This window comes from Anguilla anguilla, chromosome 7 (genome assembly GCF_013347855.1).
Source record: "Anguilla anguilla isolate fAngAng1 chromosome 7, fAngAng1.pri, whole genome shotgun sequence".
NCBI lineage: Eukaryota > Metazoa > Chordata > Actinopteri > Anguilliformes > Anguillidae > Anguilla > Anguilla anguilla.
In genome coordinates this window covers 3,831,630-3,848,945 of record NC_049207.1, presented here as the reverse complement: position 1 = coordinate 3,848,945, position 17,316 = coordinate 3,831,630, and the positions used below count along the sequence as shown (strand labels likewise).

At 42.5% G+C, this 17,316-nt stretch overlaps 1 protein-coding gene across 1 annotated transcript in view; it reads right to left on the bottom strand.

The window, feature by feature from the left end:
- nav3 (neuron navigator 3) overlaps window positions 1-17,316 on the bottom strand; it is a 277,510-nt gene that overhangs the window by 199,560 nt on the left and 60,634 nt on the right. Inside the window, exons 2-3 of the mRNA XM_035426721.1 lie at window positions 11,727-11,875; window positions 11,430-11,506 (exon numbers count right to left, since the gene is read on the bottom strand). Coding sequence (XP_035282612.1) covers window positions 11,430-11,501 — 72 coding nt within the window. The 5' untranslated portion in view covers window positions 11,502-11,506; window positions 11,727-11,875. The remainder of the gene's footprint in view (window positions 1-11,429; window positions 11,507-11,726; window positions 11,876-17,316) is intronic.

Genomic DNA, 17,316 nt, shown 5'->3' with positions numbered 1-17,316 from the left:
TCTTACATTCATAATTAACTGCAGGAGTTTCACAGAAAGGGCAAAGCAATCAAACGAAAGGGAAAGGGAGGGCGTGTGGCTTTAATAATGGATCTGCAGATTGGCGATGACAGCATCAGTAAACAGGAAGCTCAGGTAGGACTGAGAATTGTGGGATGTGGCGGGACCCGCGTCCCCCATCACAGCCGCGAGGAGGCAGCAACGCGAGCGTTTCACTGGGTGAGGCAGTACGCGCTAAGTCTCACAAAGGGTGTTGGGTAAACAAACGTACATAATTTCCATTGTTCATCTGAGATCTCTACAACTGAGATATTTGCAGTTTTACAGCGTGAATAAACAAAATCAAGTAGGTTTGCTTATTAAAAAAAAGTGATAATTGGGCATGGATACAATATTTAAAATGGAGGCGTTCACAGCATTTACAAATCCATCTCTCTCTCTCTCTCACTCTCTCTCTCTTCTACCACCTCTCAGATAGGTCATCTCTCTACAGAACACAGCTTAAAAAAAGGTTGGTTCCCAGACTTAGTTAGCCTTGCAGTGACTTTTTATTTCACCCCCATGTGAAATCATGGTTTATCAGATAAAAATCAATACTTCTATAAGGAGTTTTTTTTTTCTTCTTCAATAAAACGGATGAAAAGTTTATAATTCTGTTAGCCAAGATAATAGCTAGCTATATCTGCCATTAATATGTGCCGCTAGCCAGCTTGATACATTGGATAAAAAAGCAACTGTAAACTGGAAGAGGCCGACAGAGAAGTTTACTGGGGAGAAGTATTACATAGCACACCAGAAATTCCTGAGGCAATGATGAGGCAACAATACACAAAGCCATGCCAAGCAAAAAACAGTGACAGTGTTTATTCCATTGCTAAGACAAATGTTCAAATTTCCCCCAACAAAATGCAGCTCTAATATCTTCCCTGTGCAATATTTCACATTTATGCAGGAATTGTTGATCGGGATTCAATTGTTGAGAACATATTTAGTAAAGCATTTATTAAGGAAATTGTGTCAGACACAAAAGCAGTAATGTAAGAATATTATAAAGTTTTGCATGATTTATCCAGGAATGTAGCTGCCTTTGTTCACACTTGAGGCATGGCACTCACAAAAAAAACCCATAAATCTTACTAGGTCCTGGTTAACCAGCTAAAAGTGTCAGAGACACAGCTTAAACCAGCTCTTGGCCGGTTTAGGCTGGTTTAAGCCAGAATTTCCAGCAGCACTCTCACACAGAACGCCGATGTTTTTGCCGTTTGTAATTAATGAGCCGAACGGTCCCATATTTCAGCAGCCCGAGCACTCCCGTCCTCTCTGAAGGACCGGCGTGGGGAATTAGAGAAGGGCCACGTGTTACCCAAGTTAAGCAGCCTCAGCCTAAGGCCCAACAGAGCTGGAGTACAAATCCAGGTTCTCACAGCTGTAGTTCTTACATAGCCCTGTCTCTTAACAGTACACACATGCACTCACTCACTCACACTATTTGGACATGCTCCCCTTGCACGCACACACTTGACAGCCCATCGGAACAACGCTGAAAAATTACTCCACTGCTCAGGACCAAAAACCCAGCGATAAGTAGTGAAGCTTATAACCAGTCGTCATCTCCATTTAGCGAAAGTGCAACTTGCTTCTGTTAGCAGATGCAGTATATGAACTGGATGTCCAGAGACACTTAATTATGATTGTCAGGACTCCCACATTTCTCCACCACAGAACCTCCTACAACAGCTTTCTTCCTGCAGCTATTACGCCTCACAATCCGTTTTAGCGAAGTATTAGCATTTATCTTCCTCTCTGTCTCTCTCACTGCTGATAACTTTACAGTGCTGTTCGTGAACAAATTTACTGAGGTCAATAACTTTTTCCAAATCTCAGATTGTGTAATCAACCAGTAAAACTACACAACTGATTTGACTCTGTCTTTCCACTCCACCTTCTCCAATATCATTGATTTGTGCCATCACAGAAATAGACCTCCTGCCCCTTTGAATCCTAATAATTGTACCCTCAATCAGAAAATATCAATCAATCCCTATGGATCTATCCCTACTGATTTTCTCTGATTTATCTCCTCTTCTTTAAATACTACTTCAAGTTCTGTGCTCCCTTCACACAGACATGAGTCAAAACTTCCATGAGTCAAAAATACCACCCTTCACATGCCTATACTTAAAAACTCTCTTCAAAACACAGTCAAAACATGATTTTTGTAAATAAAGATACACATTTCAGAACACCCTGTTAGACTCCCCCACAATCTGGTTCGATAGCCCCAAAGAGGTACACTCCAAAGGAGAAGGCTCTTCTCTCATGGAACAGAAGTACTCTGCTGCCACACAGGCAGTTCCCTCTTTCTTATGCAATTCTTCAGGGCTTCGCTGCAGTTTTAGCCACAGCGTCGGGGTCTCCTGTTGACCCTATCAGGGGCGGAAATACCAGCCACTCATGAGCTCCTTTGTCTACCACCTCTGGGACTTTTCTGAATCACCATCTCCCAGTTCCACAGCAGGAGTCCCCCAGGGCTCAGTGCTCGGCTCCCCTTTCTTCTCTACAAAATAAAACTGGAGCCATTTCCTACCGTCCTATCCGTCGTCATACTCAATGCTCCCCTCACATGCTACTTAAATGCCTTGTGGGTAGAATTGCTTTAATGACACCACCACTCCACTATGAAATACTCAGTTCCCGAGAAAATCCAAGCCAATTTCAATCTACATTTAAATCTACATTTCAAGTACTTTGCAAACTGCTATACAATAGTCTTACAGAGAAGAACCAGATTTACACAGCCAAGTACTCTGACCCCAATAAAATATATAATGAGGCATTTCCAATGGAGAGCTAACGTATTAAGAAGACAAGACTGGCTAGACTTTCTCTGATGCCATTTTGATTAAATCAATAAAGAAGTGTCTTCTGAGAACATGAGCCCACATCTGTGCTAATTACCTGCTAACACGGTTATAAACAGATCTTACACAGCTTCCAGATAAATACAGAGCACTTGGTCTGTACAGTCTGTCAGGCACTGAATGGGTGTAGCTCTGTCAACTCCACTTGCTCTTTTACTGAACTTTGACTTGAAGATGCTTGAAGAACTCATCACCTGTGGCATTTTTTGTTGTTTTTTTTTACCTGACAGGCTGTCAGGTAATACAAAGAGAGACACAGAAGGAAGTAAAAAAAAAAAGAGTCAACATTTCCATCACAGACAGAATATGTTCATCTTATGTCTACATGCGCGTTTCTGTTTCCAAAACTGCGAGTCCACGGAACAAGTGTCATCACAAGTTTTTGGCCGGACCACAAGAAGTTCCAAAACTGCTGATCTTCAAAGAAAGAATGACAAGGCCTGAAAGCCTCCACAATAACCCTTTTGTCAAATGACAGTCCTGACAAAGGCACCAATAAAAATGTCAGGCTGATTTCTTAGGAACACTGCAGAATCCAGTAGCCACATGCAGTTGCCTTACTGCTACAAAATGCATGAAAAAAAAGTTGATTCAAGGGAAATCCTAAATGGAATTACTTTTGACTCAATGCCAGGAAAGCTTTTTAAACAGTGGGACCTTTACAGAAAGCACTGCAAACAAGTGACACCGTTTGAAATACAAATACAAAAGAAATATAGGCTATATTTACTCAACACATAAAATTGAAAGAACCACCTCAGCGTGCCAAGTATTTTGTGTCTACGTGTTTTAAAAATGGAACAGTAATCTTTTTAATGCAGTTATTCACCGGAGACCCATTAATTTCTGGTCTTTGTTCCAAAGCAAGTCTAATTTTAATGACTGACAGAGCAGAAGCGTCAATCACCTGCTTTGCTAGGAGTCAATACTCACAGGTATCTCAAACTCTGGATTGCAGGCACTAAGATGTTCACACCACTCCTTTCCAGACTACTCTTGGGTGTATATTGATGCGATGCCAGAATTCTAAGCCATGCTTGAAATAATAAAAAATAAATAACTAGTGCATTGAGACTAATTTAGATCAGATTTTCCACTAATGTAACAGCTGCTGAGAGCAAATCTTCTTACCCGTAAGGTCTGTTATGCCAAAGCTGCCAGATCAACAAGACAGAACGGTGTCTCGCACTAAAATGCCCCACTTATCTACCCAGCTATGCCAGGACCAAGCATGTCCGGGACATATGTGGATCAAACAACACTCACTCTCTCCTCCCTTACTTACATTCCGTGGCATAGCCCAGGAATTCCCTGTACTTACATTTCTTATCTAAACAAACACGGTCATCGTTTGAGAGACGCCGGAATTCCATGTCTCTCTTCTCACCAGTGAGACTTGACTGCCTTTCCAGCCAAAAAAAAAAAAAAAGAGGCAGAAAATGTTCCTCTCCATCAAAACCTCCTCCGGACCACAGAGAGAGAGCATCAGAGAGCTTTGCTGTCCTTTTGGGAACAGGCATCCCGTCTCTCGTTTGCGTTTTCTGAAGGATGTCCGGTGAAATTTGAGGTGTCACACCACGAGGGCCCTGATCAAGACCGCAGGCCATTCGCAACTGAATTCATTCAAAAACTTAGCCTGAATTTCTACAAACTGAATTTCAATAAACTTAAATCTTAAAAAAAAAAATTGAGGCATTGAAAAAAAAACTTTGAACCTCATTTTCTTCCATATGCGTACATGACGTTGAAGCAGCCTGCCTCCTGGGTGTAGAGCCGACCCTTAATCTACTGTACCATGCTCCCTTCCCCATTGGTCAGCTCGTTCAGCTTGCCCCAGCAAAACTCCGGCAACTTCTTCCCGAATGATCCCTGGGAGATATCCTGGAGGGCCTTGCATGAACACAACACTAAGCACAATTCATGCAAAACAGGCAAAATGCTATTTTAGAGGCAATTATTCTTCAGCGAATCAGTGGTGTGGACAGAAGCAGGGTATTAACGAAGGCTACTCAAAGCTTTTCACGCCACAATAAATTAATCTTGGAAAAGATAGGTTGCATTTCCAAGCAATTCATTACAGAAAAAAAATTTAACAGAACTACATGTATTAACAAATAGAATCCAGCAATGCTACCCTTCAGACATGCACATTAGAGTGCATATGTATTAGGCTACATGCACCTAAGAGGGTGGAAAATCATTCATGTAGACAACAGTACGAGAGCAATGCACCAGACTGGCCAGTTAACAGTGAAAAAGCTCACAAGACTAACAGGTGGTTAGGAAATGTATGCTCCAATTTTAAAGAACGTGGTTGAGTTAAATATCTCTCAGGGCCTTTTCCCCTGAAAGGAAGTGAAGCCAAGCACAAACAATGCTGGCATAAGGCCTTACCTCTCACCAGGGGCACTGAATGTTAAACTGTCGGCGAGAAACATGCCCAGAGCAAGTGAATCCCCAAATCTACATGATCCTTTTATTATTTTTTGTTGCCTGATCCTATTTGCATACAAGAAAGTCATTATAAAAATTCCCACAACCCAGCTGACATCATTCCTTAAAGGGACGGCTCACTTTCAGAAATATGTTTTATGCATTACCCTGTTTTCGACTGACCCAGGCAGTTTTTATGCGTGATGAAGAACATTTTGGATATTGAGAGAACTTTCACTAGACCTGCTGGCTTTACAATGGCAGGTAAAAAGAATTTGGGGCTTGTGGTCTAATGCAAGAAAACACACTTCAAGTTACTTCTAGAGGCTCTATATTTGAACAGATTCATTTTATAGTGTTTACCAGTTTTTTTTATATTATGCCAGTACTGCTTTCCTTGAGTGCATCAGGTTCAGAAGCAGTGAACCTCCCTGCGAAGAGCTTTGTGTTGCTGGCCATCAGAGCCTTAGTCATAACCAATACACAGCAATCCCTTCCATCTGACCTTAGCGGCACACACGGCAAACACAGCCTCGTTGAACGGCCATACCCTCACCTCAGAAATGTTCTTTAGAAAGCCTGTGAAGCGGCGAACACACACTACGTTCCTCGCCCGTCCGACCTTCGCTGACCCCTCTCTCTCTCAGTCACCGCAAAAAACAAAAAAAAAAAAGTGCAGACGCTTCCCCTGAAACCCCCCCATTGCTTCGCGATAAAAATGTGCCTCGGTGCCAGCGGAATGCCAACAGAGTTCCGACTCTGGAACACCAGGGTAGCCAGGGTATTCCAAGCCCTCTTCACCAAAGCACTGTGACTACCGAGTCCAGGGCATTCAATTTAATTCAATTAAATTTTATTTGAATAGCGCTTTTTTTTTTAATTTTTTTTTTTTTTTTTTTTACAGAGAACTGTCACAAAGACACTTTATGGAGTAGTAAGGCAAGAGACCGAGCAAAAAGAGCAAACTGAGTAAACGCCAGGCCTGAGCCCCCCAAATATGCAAGTACATCAGTTAAGAAAACCCCTGGTAGGGACAAAACCCTCAAACGGTGGCGAGAAAAAAAAAACTCCCCAGTGGGAAGAAATCTCGAGAGGAACCCAGCTATAGAGGGGGAGCCCATCCTCCATTAGCCAGCCCTCTCTGTAAAGCAGCAGACAACAAATAAAGCCAGTCCGCACAAAATGGTGTTTTAAAACTACTAAAATGGTGAAGATTTTTTTGGCTGCACTGAATTCATTTAACAATTTTTGAATATTCCTAAGACCAGACAACTTTAAGAGCTGCTCAGGAGCATATAATTGCCGCATGTTCTATGAATTATTCATCAATATCTGTGCTGGATACCAGTTCTGCATGGTTCATGACAGATTTGGGAATTCAGAATGAAATATTTTGCCAAATTATTCTGATGATAAAGTTCCAAAGTAGACGATCATGTCTAAAAATGTTCTGATGTGAAGAAATCTACAGTAGACTGTCCCATCTTTAGCAACATTTGATATATGGAAGTCTATAAATATAAAAGTATGTCACGGCAGTTTGATACTCTAGCATCACACACTAGTAATGACATGTTGTTGAGCAGTAGATGTTCAAGAGAAAGCTACAGAACAGTGGTAAAATGGAATGTCCACAATAAAAATAAGTGGACCACTAGAGGACAATGCAGACAGAATCCAATCAAGAAAGACAAATAATGACAGAATCTAGAAAAGATTTTTTTAAAACTCCCTGATCTGGTTGTTCTTCAATCACGGAAAGAAAACAGTCTTGGAGTTCCCTGTTCATTGTTCTATATCCAACCCTCTTAATCTCTTAATTGGACCAATCATTCAGGTTAATTACTCCTAGGTCCACTACAGTCCAGGTAATCAGCGCATGATGAGTCGGAGTGACCTTGAAAACGAGCAGGTTTTAAGCCGCCGCCGGCAGGGATCGGCAGCCTGGCCTGCCCGTGCCGTGCCAGAGCCGCACAGAACACCGAATCCGGCCGTTCTTCACGATCACGAAGCCCGCTGACTCCGTGACCAACTTGTGACCCCGCCCGGAACGCGTCACGCTTCCTCTTGGCGTGGAGCTGCTCGTTAAATATTTATAGGTGCCCTGCTGACTCCCAGAAGAACTGTGGAGTCCCCGGGAGTTGTGTTTATTTATGTTCTCATTGAACAATGGGAGCACTACACTTCCCTTTCGCCCGGCTCTGTAGTCCATTCCTGTACTTTACTGCTGTTTAGCAGAGACTCTTATCCGGCACGACTTTACAATGCAAGCGCAAGCGCAAAGATCAGGGAATTTAAAGTGCGGTGATTCTCCAGAGGGGGAGATTACAGTCCCAGGAGAGACGGCACATGCAAGCGGAGATCTGCATATTCTGGCTGGTGTGTACGGACTGATGGCTCTTCTCAAGGTAAGAAGGGGCAGTTCCCTTGGTAGCTCAGTTACACTGTTTATTTATTTAACCTTTATTTAGGCAGAGGGATTTGCTGCATTGAGATTTCCATCTCTTTTGTCTTTGGATTGTGGGAGGAAACCGGTGCACCCAGAGGAAGAACACAGGGGAAAAAATGCAAACTTCATGCAGAGAGGATCTCGAACCTGGAACCTCCTTCTTGCAAGGCTGCAGCGCTAACCACTGCACCACTGCACCACACACTAGCACCAAATGTGACGAGAGCAGCCACAAGTAGCTAGTGGGGTGGTGCGCAATGGGCGGATTCTCCTGATGTCATAGAAGAATCTGGATGAGTGTCTCACCAAAGAGGAGGGGACCAAACACAGAGCCCTGGGGGACACCTGTAGAGCAGGGCCGCCCAACCCAGTTCCTGGGGATCTGCCATCCTGTAGGCTTTCATTTCAACCGTACAACAGAGCACACCTCATCCAACAGCTAGAGATCTCATTGAGCTGCTAATTAGTTGAATGAGGTGTGCTAAATTAGTGTTGAAATGAAAACCTACAGGATGGTAGTTCTCAGGGAACAGGGTTTGGCAGCCCTGCTGTAGAGGATATGGAGTGTTTATACTCTGCCACCCCAAGTGACCCGGAAGGAACGTCTAGCGAGGTGGGAAGCAATCCAAACAAGGGCGATGCCACACATCCCCAGCGCAGATGTGAGAACGCAGTGCCCAACGGTGTGAACTGCAGCAGAAAGGACAAAGAGAATCAGAGAAAAGAGAGGGGTCTGAGCAGAGTAGAGGGCCTCACAGACAGAGAGGAGCATAGTTTCAGGGAAGCGGCCAGCACTGAGTCCTCAGAAGACATAAGGAATAAGCAAGTAGCCCTCAAACCACCGTCTACTACACTAATAATTACAATAATAATTACAACAGGCTCAGGTGTGTCAAATCTTTTGCAAAGTAATTATCTACATAATAAGTTTCGGCGACACTGGGGAAAAGAGGTTAGTGCATTCCAGGTTTTAATGATGTCAGACATGTCCTTCTATGCTGGCATCAAAAGGGCCACAGTTTTTATGTTGTTTTAGGTTGTTGTTACTTTTTGTTTGTTTTTTGTTTTGGACTGTAGTACACCATAAGGTTTATATTATATTTTATTGAGAAATGTATGGCATGTAGTCTGCTAGCATCTGAAATTCTCCAGGAGGAATAACACAAATACCTTTGGACAAGAAAGTCTATAAACTCAGACTGTTAAAAGATAGAAGTGGAATATATTGTCATTGTTGTACGCTATCCCATAAATTCTCGACTGGAGTTCAGATCTGTTGACTGAGAAGACCATGACATGATTAACGTCAGTGTCATGCTCTTCAAACCAATGGGCAACTCCCACTAGAAGGATCCGTTATCTTCCTCCAAGACACCTCTTGTCTGCAGGAAATAAACGCTTTAGAATGGGATGAAGGTGATCACAGAGCAACATTAAGTAAAGACTGCCTGCTTAGGGCATAGGTACCCCCAAATGTGCCTGACACCATTATGAAGCAACCAGAACCCTCCACTATTCAAACACCTTCATGTCTCTGTTCGCATACGCGTCTACATTACGTACAGTTTTCACAGCTCAGCACTCCACAAATTGCAAGCGATGTATCACAGGATAATTCCCCCTTTCACATTAATATTTAACATCAGCTTTCTCCCACTTGCTTTCGGCTTATGCCTCTTTTGAACAGGAAGGTGACCTTTGCCAAAACATTACCCTTCCGACTGGTGGTGTTAAGTGTCTCAAGAGGACACCACAGTCAACTTTGGCTTTGCCTCATTAACATCAGCTCCACGTGGTGGTTTGTTCTTCTGCGTCATTCTCACTATGTGGAGGTGCAGGAACAGCATTACATGGATACAAGAAAACAGAAAAAACTCATTTCCAAAATGGCACCAAGCTGGTGAGTATAGAGCCCTTTACCTGAGTCTGCACTGCACTGGCCTGCCTGGCCAGAGAGAGGATGCATTGTAGCATTTATCCATCATTCATCTGAAGAATAAGGTTCTCTCTGTCTTTGGAATGTCAGTCTTGACTTCAATGTGTGGGGATCGTCAGCAGGGGTGTGCAGTGCGTACAGATTCCACCCCACTGTGAGTGCAATAATGGGGGAACCTTTGATCTAAAAGCAGCGGTGTTTAAGAAAAAATGTTTAAAAAAAGAATTCTTTTTCTCAAATGTTTCTCAGGAATTCACTGGAATCCGAAGCCACAATAAACAAGTTGCAGAGGAAAATAACCTTTAGATTGATTCTCAATGTTCCTCTGTGTTCTAATGCACTCCAGTGCTACTCATAACAGCCCATTAAAATGGATAATGGCAGAAGCTTGAACCCATTGCCGTGAGATGCGTTTCATTTACATGTGTCTATTCCCTCTGCATTACTTTTTAATAAGTAAAAAGGACGGATGGAAAATTCAGGGTGTTCTCCAAAACAAACCTCACTGTAACTCCTCCAGGATGGATTGATTGCCCTGTCTATCTCCTTAACCAGCTTTCCTTTACTCTTTCACTCTATATCTTTTCCTTTCTCTTGCTCTCACTCAATCTTTCTCCCGCTCTCTCTCTCTCTCTCTCACACACACACACACACAAACACACCTCTTTCTTTAGCTCTCTCTCTCACTCTCTGCAACACAGATACCTCAGCTCAAGCTCACTCATATTTCTCGGGCATAAACACGTCTTACACAGGCATTCGTCTCTCTGTCAAACACACACCTTTTCTCCCATTCTGTGAGCAGCTCTGACACTGATAAGAGGCACAGATACCGGTTATACACACCCCCAGAAAAAGGAGAACAAACTAACAGACTGATACTGTGAGGTCCTAGAAGTAAAAAAAAAAATATATCAAATCAGATAGGCTACCGGCCACCTTTTAAAGTCAAACATTCAGGGAAAGGTTCAGAAGGTACACAGACTACCAGCCACCTTTTAAAGTCAACTATTCAGGTAAAGGTATATCTGGAGCTGTTTTAGCAGGAATCGCAATGAAGAGCCTGTAAGAGCAGACCGCGGGAGGGATGATTTTGATGACGAACCATTAACGAAATTCATTTACTTCAGAAAAAAACATTAAAGTCACAGGATATCATGAGGTCGTTTGGCCAGGGGGGTCTCATTCTAAAGATACTAACAGTGCTGGTAAAACACGGAGCAGTGAGGCAGCTGACTGAGACTCTATTTCTATTCATCTGCATTGCTCTGTTGTATCATTCGTGCAGCGATTAATATTTGATTTTTCTTTTTCCAAAAGCCTTTAACATGAAAGGCTTGTGGCTCGGCCAATGAATAAATATGTATCCTCTTGTGTGTCTGTGTTGTAGGGAGTAAGCCAAGATAAAAAGATTTGATATAACACTCCACCTGTGTCTCTAGGGCTATAAACACACAGCATAGATATCTATATAGCATAGTTTCATAGTATATCTCTGACACTAGCTCATATAAAAATCAGGCAAGCAAATGGCCACAATTGTGGTGACAAGCAATATCCAAATCACAGCCTTTCAACTTGAAACAGAAGGCCCATGACTTCACCAATCCTATCAGTTAACTCTTGCTTGGTTGGATTAGTTCTCAAGCCTCCTATCCAGTGAAAACCAAGGGAATCCTTGCAGCCTTACCTTCTTCTGATCTTCCAGCTTGTGACTCGTCGTCTTCCTGCCATGCTTGCTCGACTCAGGGGGTAAATCCATCCCTCCTCCAAAAAAAATAAAAAATTTAAAAATCACTCCACAAAGAAAAAAAAAAGACAAATCTCAGAGGAAGCGGGGAGAGAGGGCTACAAGCGGCCTGCCGCGCCGTGCCTCCGGGACACGCCTTCTTCAAACCGCGAGGGCTCCATGGAACAGCCAAAGAGACCAAAGGGAGGGTGGAGGAAGGAGGGGGGAGGAGGGGGAGGGGGTCTCGTCCGGGATTACCCAAATCTGCGCATCATCAGCGGGGTTGTAGAAATGACATTCCTACAGGAACACCAGCTGGATCATCTCCACCCAGAAACAATCTTCTTCTTCACCTTTTACCAGATGCTCAAGTTTGTATCCAATCCACGGAATCAGGATCTTCACATCTGCAACGAGAAGACACATCTAAGAGACTGGAACAGTCCAGATCATCTCGGCCTTTAAACACATTACTGTATCATTAACATTATAAAATTCACAACAATAAAATAAATCTAAAATCTAACTTTCTAGAAAATTTATATTCCCAAAGGTTGTGACGCAAATGTATTTGCACATCAAAGAACAGCATGTTTTCTTTTGGAGATGAATAAACATGCTTTTGTTGTTTGTTGAATGAGGTTTCTTTTTTTTTCCTGCAGTAAATAGGTTTGTGTTGTCCTCGGATCAGAAGCCACATTCTGTGAAAAGCCTAAGGTTCCAAGGCTCGGACTGATGACCTCACTGCCTGTAGCTGCACTGAGGATGTCTGTGGCCTTTTGGCAGGTTATTACAATGTAATATTGCCATAGACTTGACAATCTTTGACAGCCATTGATGACTGATTAAATAACTACAGTTTTAGTTATCTAAAATAACTCATGGTGGAAATAAGATTTCCACCTTCTACATAAGCTTCCACAAATGTGGGACTTTAAAATGATTTATTTGATTTACACCACAAGCAAATAATCAAACCAGTAATATAATGGAAAATGAAAATTTAATGCACAATACCCATAGCAACCACAGCTATTTAAATTCTGAATTGATTCAAGCCACAGAGATGCCAGTATAGAGTATGAAAGCGTGTTAAATAGTGGTCTTGCAAGTTCAGCGAAACAAACAACAGTGGAAATCATGCCAACATTCTGCCAAGAAAGCTGTTTTGCGACATAGTTGGAAACCGTTTCTTATCGTGACAAATTCCCATTGACAATTAATCACCGACTTCCTCCCCCTTTCAGGGGAATCTCATGAACGAGATGCTACGCTGTACGTCTGCACTCTGTAGTTCAGTATAAGGCATCTGCCTCGCGCTGCACGCGTTCCAGCTTTCTGATACGTCCATTGGCCGACGCAGCTCTGTCAGGGCCTCGAGAATTCCCTCCGAGTTGGCATTTACACAGCCCTCCGCTGACCCGTCACTGGAATCGATGAGCAGCCGCCGCTGTTGCCTCCTGTGGGTGTGCAACTGTCAGCAAGTTTCGAATCAGCCAATCGAGGAGAAGGACTGCAGATACCAGGCAGTAGGAGGCGAGCATTAACCGGTGAATGAAAAAACGATCCCACAAATGTCAACCTGCCAGCATTATCTTGAGGGTTGGTGAGGGTTAAATAAATGTATTTCCCCCAAATGGCAGTTTCTTTCTGGATACCGTGTGTTACATACAGTTTACACAAGGACAGCTAATTGCTTATTCACAACGCAAGGAGTTGAGGAGCATGGAGTTCAACAGGATTAAAGGGGTTTTAAGGGACTTTCGTATGGATAGTTCAGGAGAGCAGACACAAAATAAAATTGATAAAGGTATCTAAATAAACACACCGCTAAATAAAGACACTGGCTAAAGGCTTCTGACAAAATACTGCAAAAGATAAAGACAGATGAAGAGAGAAGCTAAAGATTCTAAAAACCTCAGATAAAAGTATCATAATTAAGTACGTTTACCTAATGAGATCAAAGACATCTAATTACAGGCATCAGCTAAATGCATATAAATGAAGTTAAAGTTAGGTATACATTACATTTAAGCTTTTAGTAGATGCTCTCATCTAGAATTTAAATGCATATAAATGCCTATATAAAGGTTTATACAATGAAGAGAGATAATGTCATGTCATCAGAGTCAACACCAACAGTAGAAATAAGAAACAGAAATACATAAATCTACAGCATAAAGGTCATTGTCACAGTGGGTGCAGCATGAAGCAGACTGAGAAAGCAGTTATTTAAGAAGCAAATGGTTTTGAGGGAAAAGTGTTGGAGGCAGTAGAGGTAGGCCTTGATAAAAAGGTAAACCAATGCTTTTTAAAAAAAGAGTTATTTGAGACTAGATGCAGCGTATGTATGTGTTTTCAGTCTGTTGTGGAAGATAGAGAGTGACTCTGCAGTCCTGACTGTAGTGGGGAGCTTATTCTACCACAGAATAATGGGACCAGAATAGAGGAGAAAGATAACAGACAGCAGAGTCCTTTTAGAGAAGAGAAGGGAAGGGAAGACGATCACAGGGATGTACAGCTGTAGAGATCAACTAAATACATTTAATAAAAGAAACGCTCTACAAACCGGTTTCAAGGCATTAAAACTTCAGTCAAAGACATTCAACTAAAATGGTGGTAACAAACCACTGTTCCTGGATCTACCATCCAGAAGGTTTTCATTTCAACCCTAATTTGGCACAACTGACTACTAATTTGCAGCTCAGTGTAGATCTTTAGCTGTTGTTTGAGGTGTGCTTTGTCAGGGTTGGAGTGAAAACTTAAAAGGACGATAGATCTCCAGGAACAGGGCTGGCTACCACTGAACTAGAATAATCAGCTAAATATAATCTACATATGCACTAAATACATATATTTTAAACAAATGCCTCAGCGAATGACTTTGAATTCAGGGCTCGACAAAAGACATCCATCAGCTTCCAACAGCAAGAAATTGCACAGCACTGAAGGATCATGGGAAACAGAGTTATTACCACCATTTCAAACTGTGATTCAGGGCACTGCCCCTTGAGCAAGGCCCTTAACCAAAACATCCTACAGTTGGTAATAATCTGTATTAATGCATTTCATATTCATTATAACCCATTTAAGATAACTTTCGAAAGGAAGGGGGGAGGGGCAAAGTCAAAAATGAATACTAATCTAATGTAATCTAATGCTACCAATCGCGTGAAATGTACTCCCTCTGGATTTTTTTTTTAGTGGTTTGTTTTGTTTTGTCTTTGAACAGCATATAGAAGTCACAAACCTTTAGAGACTGGCAAGACGAAATTCTACCCTCCCATGAAAATGCATATCGTTTGAGACGCTCCCCAAGCGAAGACGCACAAAGTTGGCGACTCATGAATATCACATGAGCGCCAATTTAATTTTCCTCTGTCAAAATATTACAAAAGAAGAACGTGGTGGAACCACGGCTCAAATACCACGCAGATACGCTTTCTATTAATAACGGCAGCTGATATTGCACGGTTTCCAATACTCTGATTGTGGATTCTTTTCGCAGTTTGCCAGGCACACATCCTTATCTAGGCCAGAGAGTAAACATCTCATATTTATCATTCGGTTCCATGCACAAGCCTTCATGCATCACGCTCCCTTTGAATGGCAATGGGTCTCCTCAGATGGACACAGCCATCACTTTAGCAAGCAGTGGCTATATTTAAAGAGCAACATACATACTCACTTGTATACATGTAGTAACTTCTACATACAGTATGTAGTAAGTATGAAAATAAATCTCAAACAAAAGTATACACGGAACCAGCCACTGAGATGTATAACTGGGCCTGTCAATCGCCAACCCAGTCCAGGATACAGCCATTTTTATTAAGACGGTTTTAAGAATGTTTAGAGGACGGCACCGAACACATTCCCAGGGCTTCCCTTCTGTACTAGACCTACTCTGGAAGCACTTGAAGGAAGGGAGTTGAAACAGAATGGCTAAGAAGATAGAATAAAGCACAGAGATGGCACAGTTGCTAAACAAAAAGGAAGTGACATCGTCAGGCAGCACCGTGTGCGTGTGTGTCAGTGTGCGTGTGTGTGTGTGTGTGTGTGTGTGTGTTGGGGGGAGGGGGGGGGGGATTGAAATGGGAGGACATTGAATATCATTGTTTCATAAAAGGTTTTTGTGGGCGCGCTTGGTCTGTGTGAAGCCTTCCACTTTGAAACGTGGAAAACAAACAGCTTTTTCGGCAAAGGGTGCTGGCGTCCTGACAGGGCTGCCTCTTTCCACACAGACGCGCTGACTGAGACCCCTCCATTGTAAAGGACATAACTGCGGGGGCACTCCTGATGAGTCGTAACAGGGGGTCACTGACACTTCCGCCCCGCCCGTTCGGCAACACACACACACAATCGCAAAACAAATCAGACACCCCTTCAGAACAATACCCGGGTTCGTACGGTGGGCCATCACAGCTAGACGGAAAGGAACATGAATGAACATCTTTTTCAAGCTCTCCATTACTGGTGTGTGATGATTAATTCCATTTTGGTTTCATTAATGAAATAAAAATGAAATTTCATTTAAACTCAATCACAGCTCACGTATTATATCGTGTCTGGCTAAACTGAACTGACTAATATTTACCCTTAATTTGAAAAGTGTTTGTAAGTTCTGTTCTGCAGGAGCATGCATGTGCTCAACACAGACCATACTGGTCTGAAATATTCTGCTAACTCACAACCATCATAAAATCAGCAGCGAGAACAGGTCAGCTGTTTCCCCCTCTAACGCAGACACAAAAACATCAGGGTAATCTCGCAAACACTAAATTGTTTATTACAATGGCCCGTGAAGTAATGAATTCTAACACAGGGATTCTGGGTAAAAATGCAGAAACACAAGGTGATCGTGGAGTCATGAAACTAAGTTGGTGACATCATACACGTCATGGAGCCTGTATAAAGGAGTTATATGGGTAAAACTTAAGCCTTCCTAGAATTACTGATGACAAACCATTCATTGTCGACCTTAAGGCTAATCGTAACTTCTTTGAAACCTTTCTCTATTTTAATACCATGAATAAATAGTTCTGGTATTTGGTGGGATGCTACAGTATATTCTGATTTGTTTCATGGTGATTAAAGAGATGTCATTAGATGTCATGCATACTGCACATGCTGTAGGTACTTACGCCTGGTTTAAAAGGTTAGCCTTATTAGTAAATGCTACCTAAGGAACACTGCAATGCTGCTGTACAAGCTGCTTGGAGTTACTTCAAGTGGATTTTCTCGCTTTAATCCACAATCTTGTTGATGTCCCTGCATACCAGCCATTGTAATGTTGGCAAGTCACCATAAATTTCTGCTTCAAACATATCCTTCAGCACACACAAAAACTGTCTGTGCCAATTGAAAGAATACACAAAAACTGAAATATAAAAAAAACATCCCTCTAAATGTTTAACAACCTTAGTTGCTCAGGTACTGTTTTGAATAAATAAAGCACAATTTTAAACAGCTTTTTTTCAGTTTTCATGGCCACAAGCTCTGAAAGGAGCTTTTAACCGTGCTCGTTCACGAATTCAACGGCAGTTACGCCGTCAACTGCCGTTTTTCAAATCTTACGTTCGGCCTCACCCCGTTATTCAGAACTCTAACTCTGAGGAGCACGGCATCTGAAAACATTTACGCGCAGACCAGCTCGGCCTGGGAAGCTTCGGAACACGGGCAGGGGAGGGTTGCCATGGCGAGGAATCCGAGCAGAGACAACAGAGAAACCGCGATTGCCGGCAAGCCGTGACAGACAAGAGAGGCGAACAGGAAAGGCGACAGAAGCGTTAGCACAAACAAACACAGACACACACAGACGGGTACAGTCAACCGTATGTCACACAAA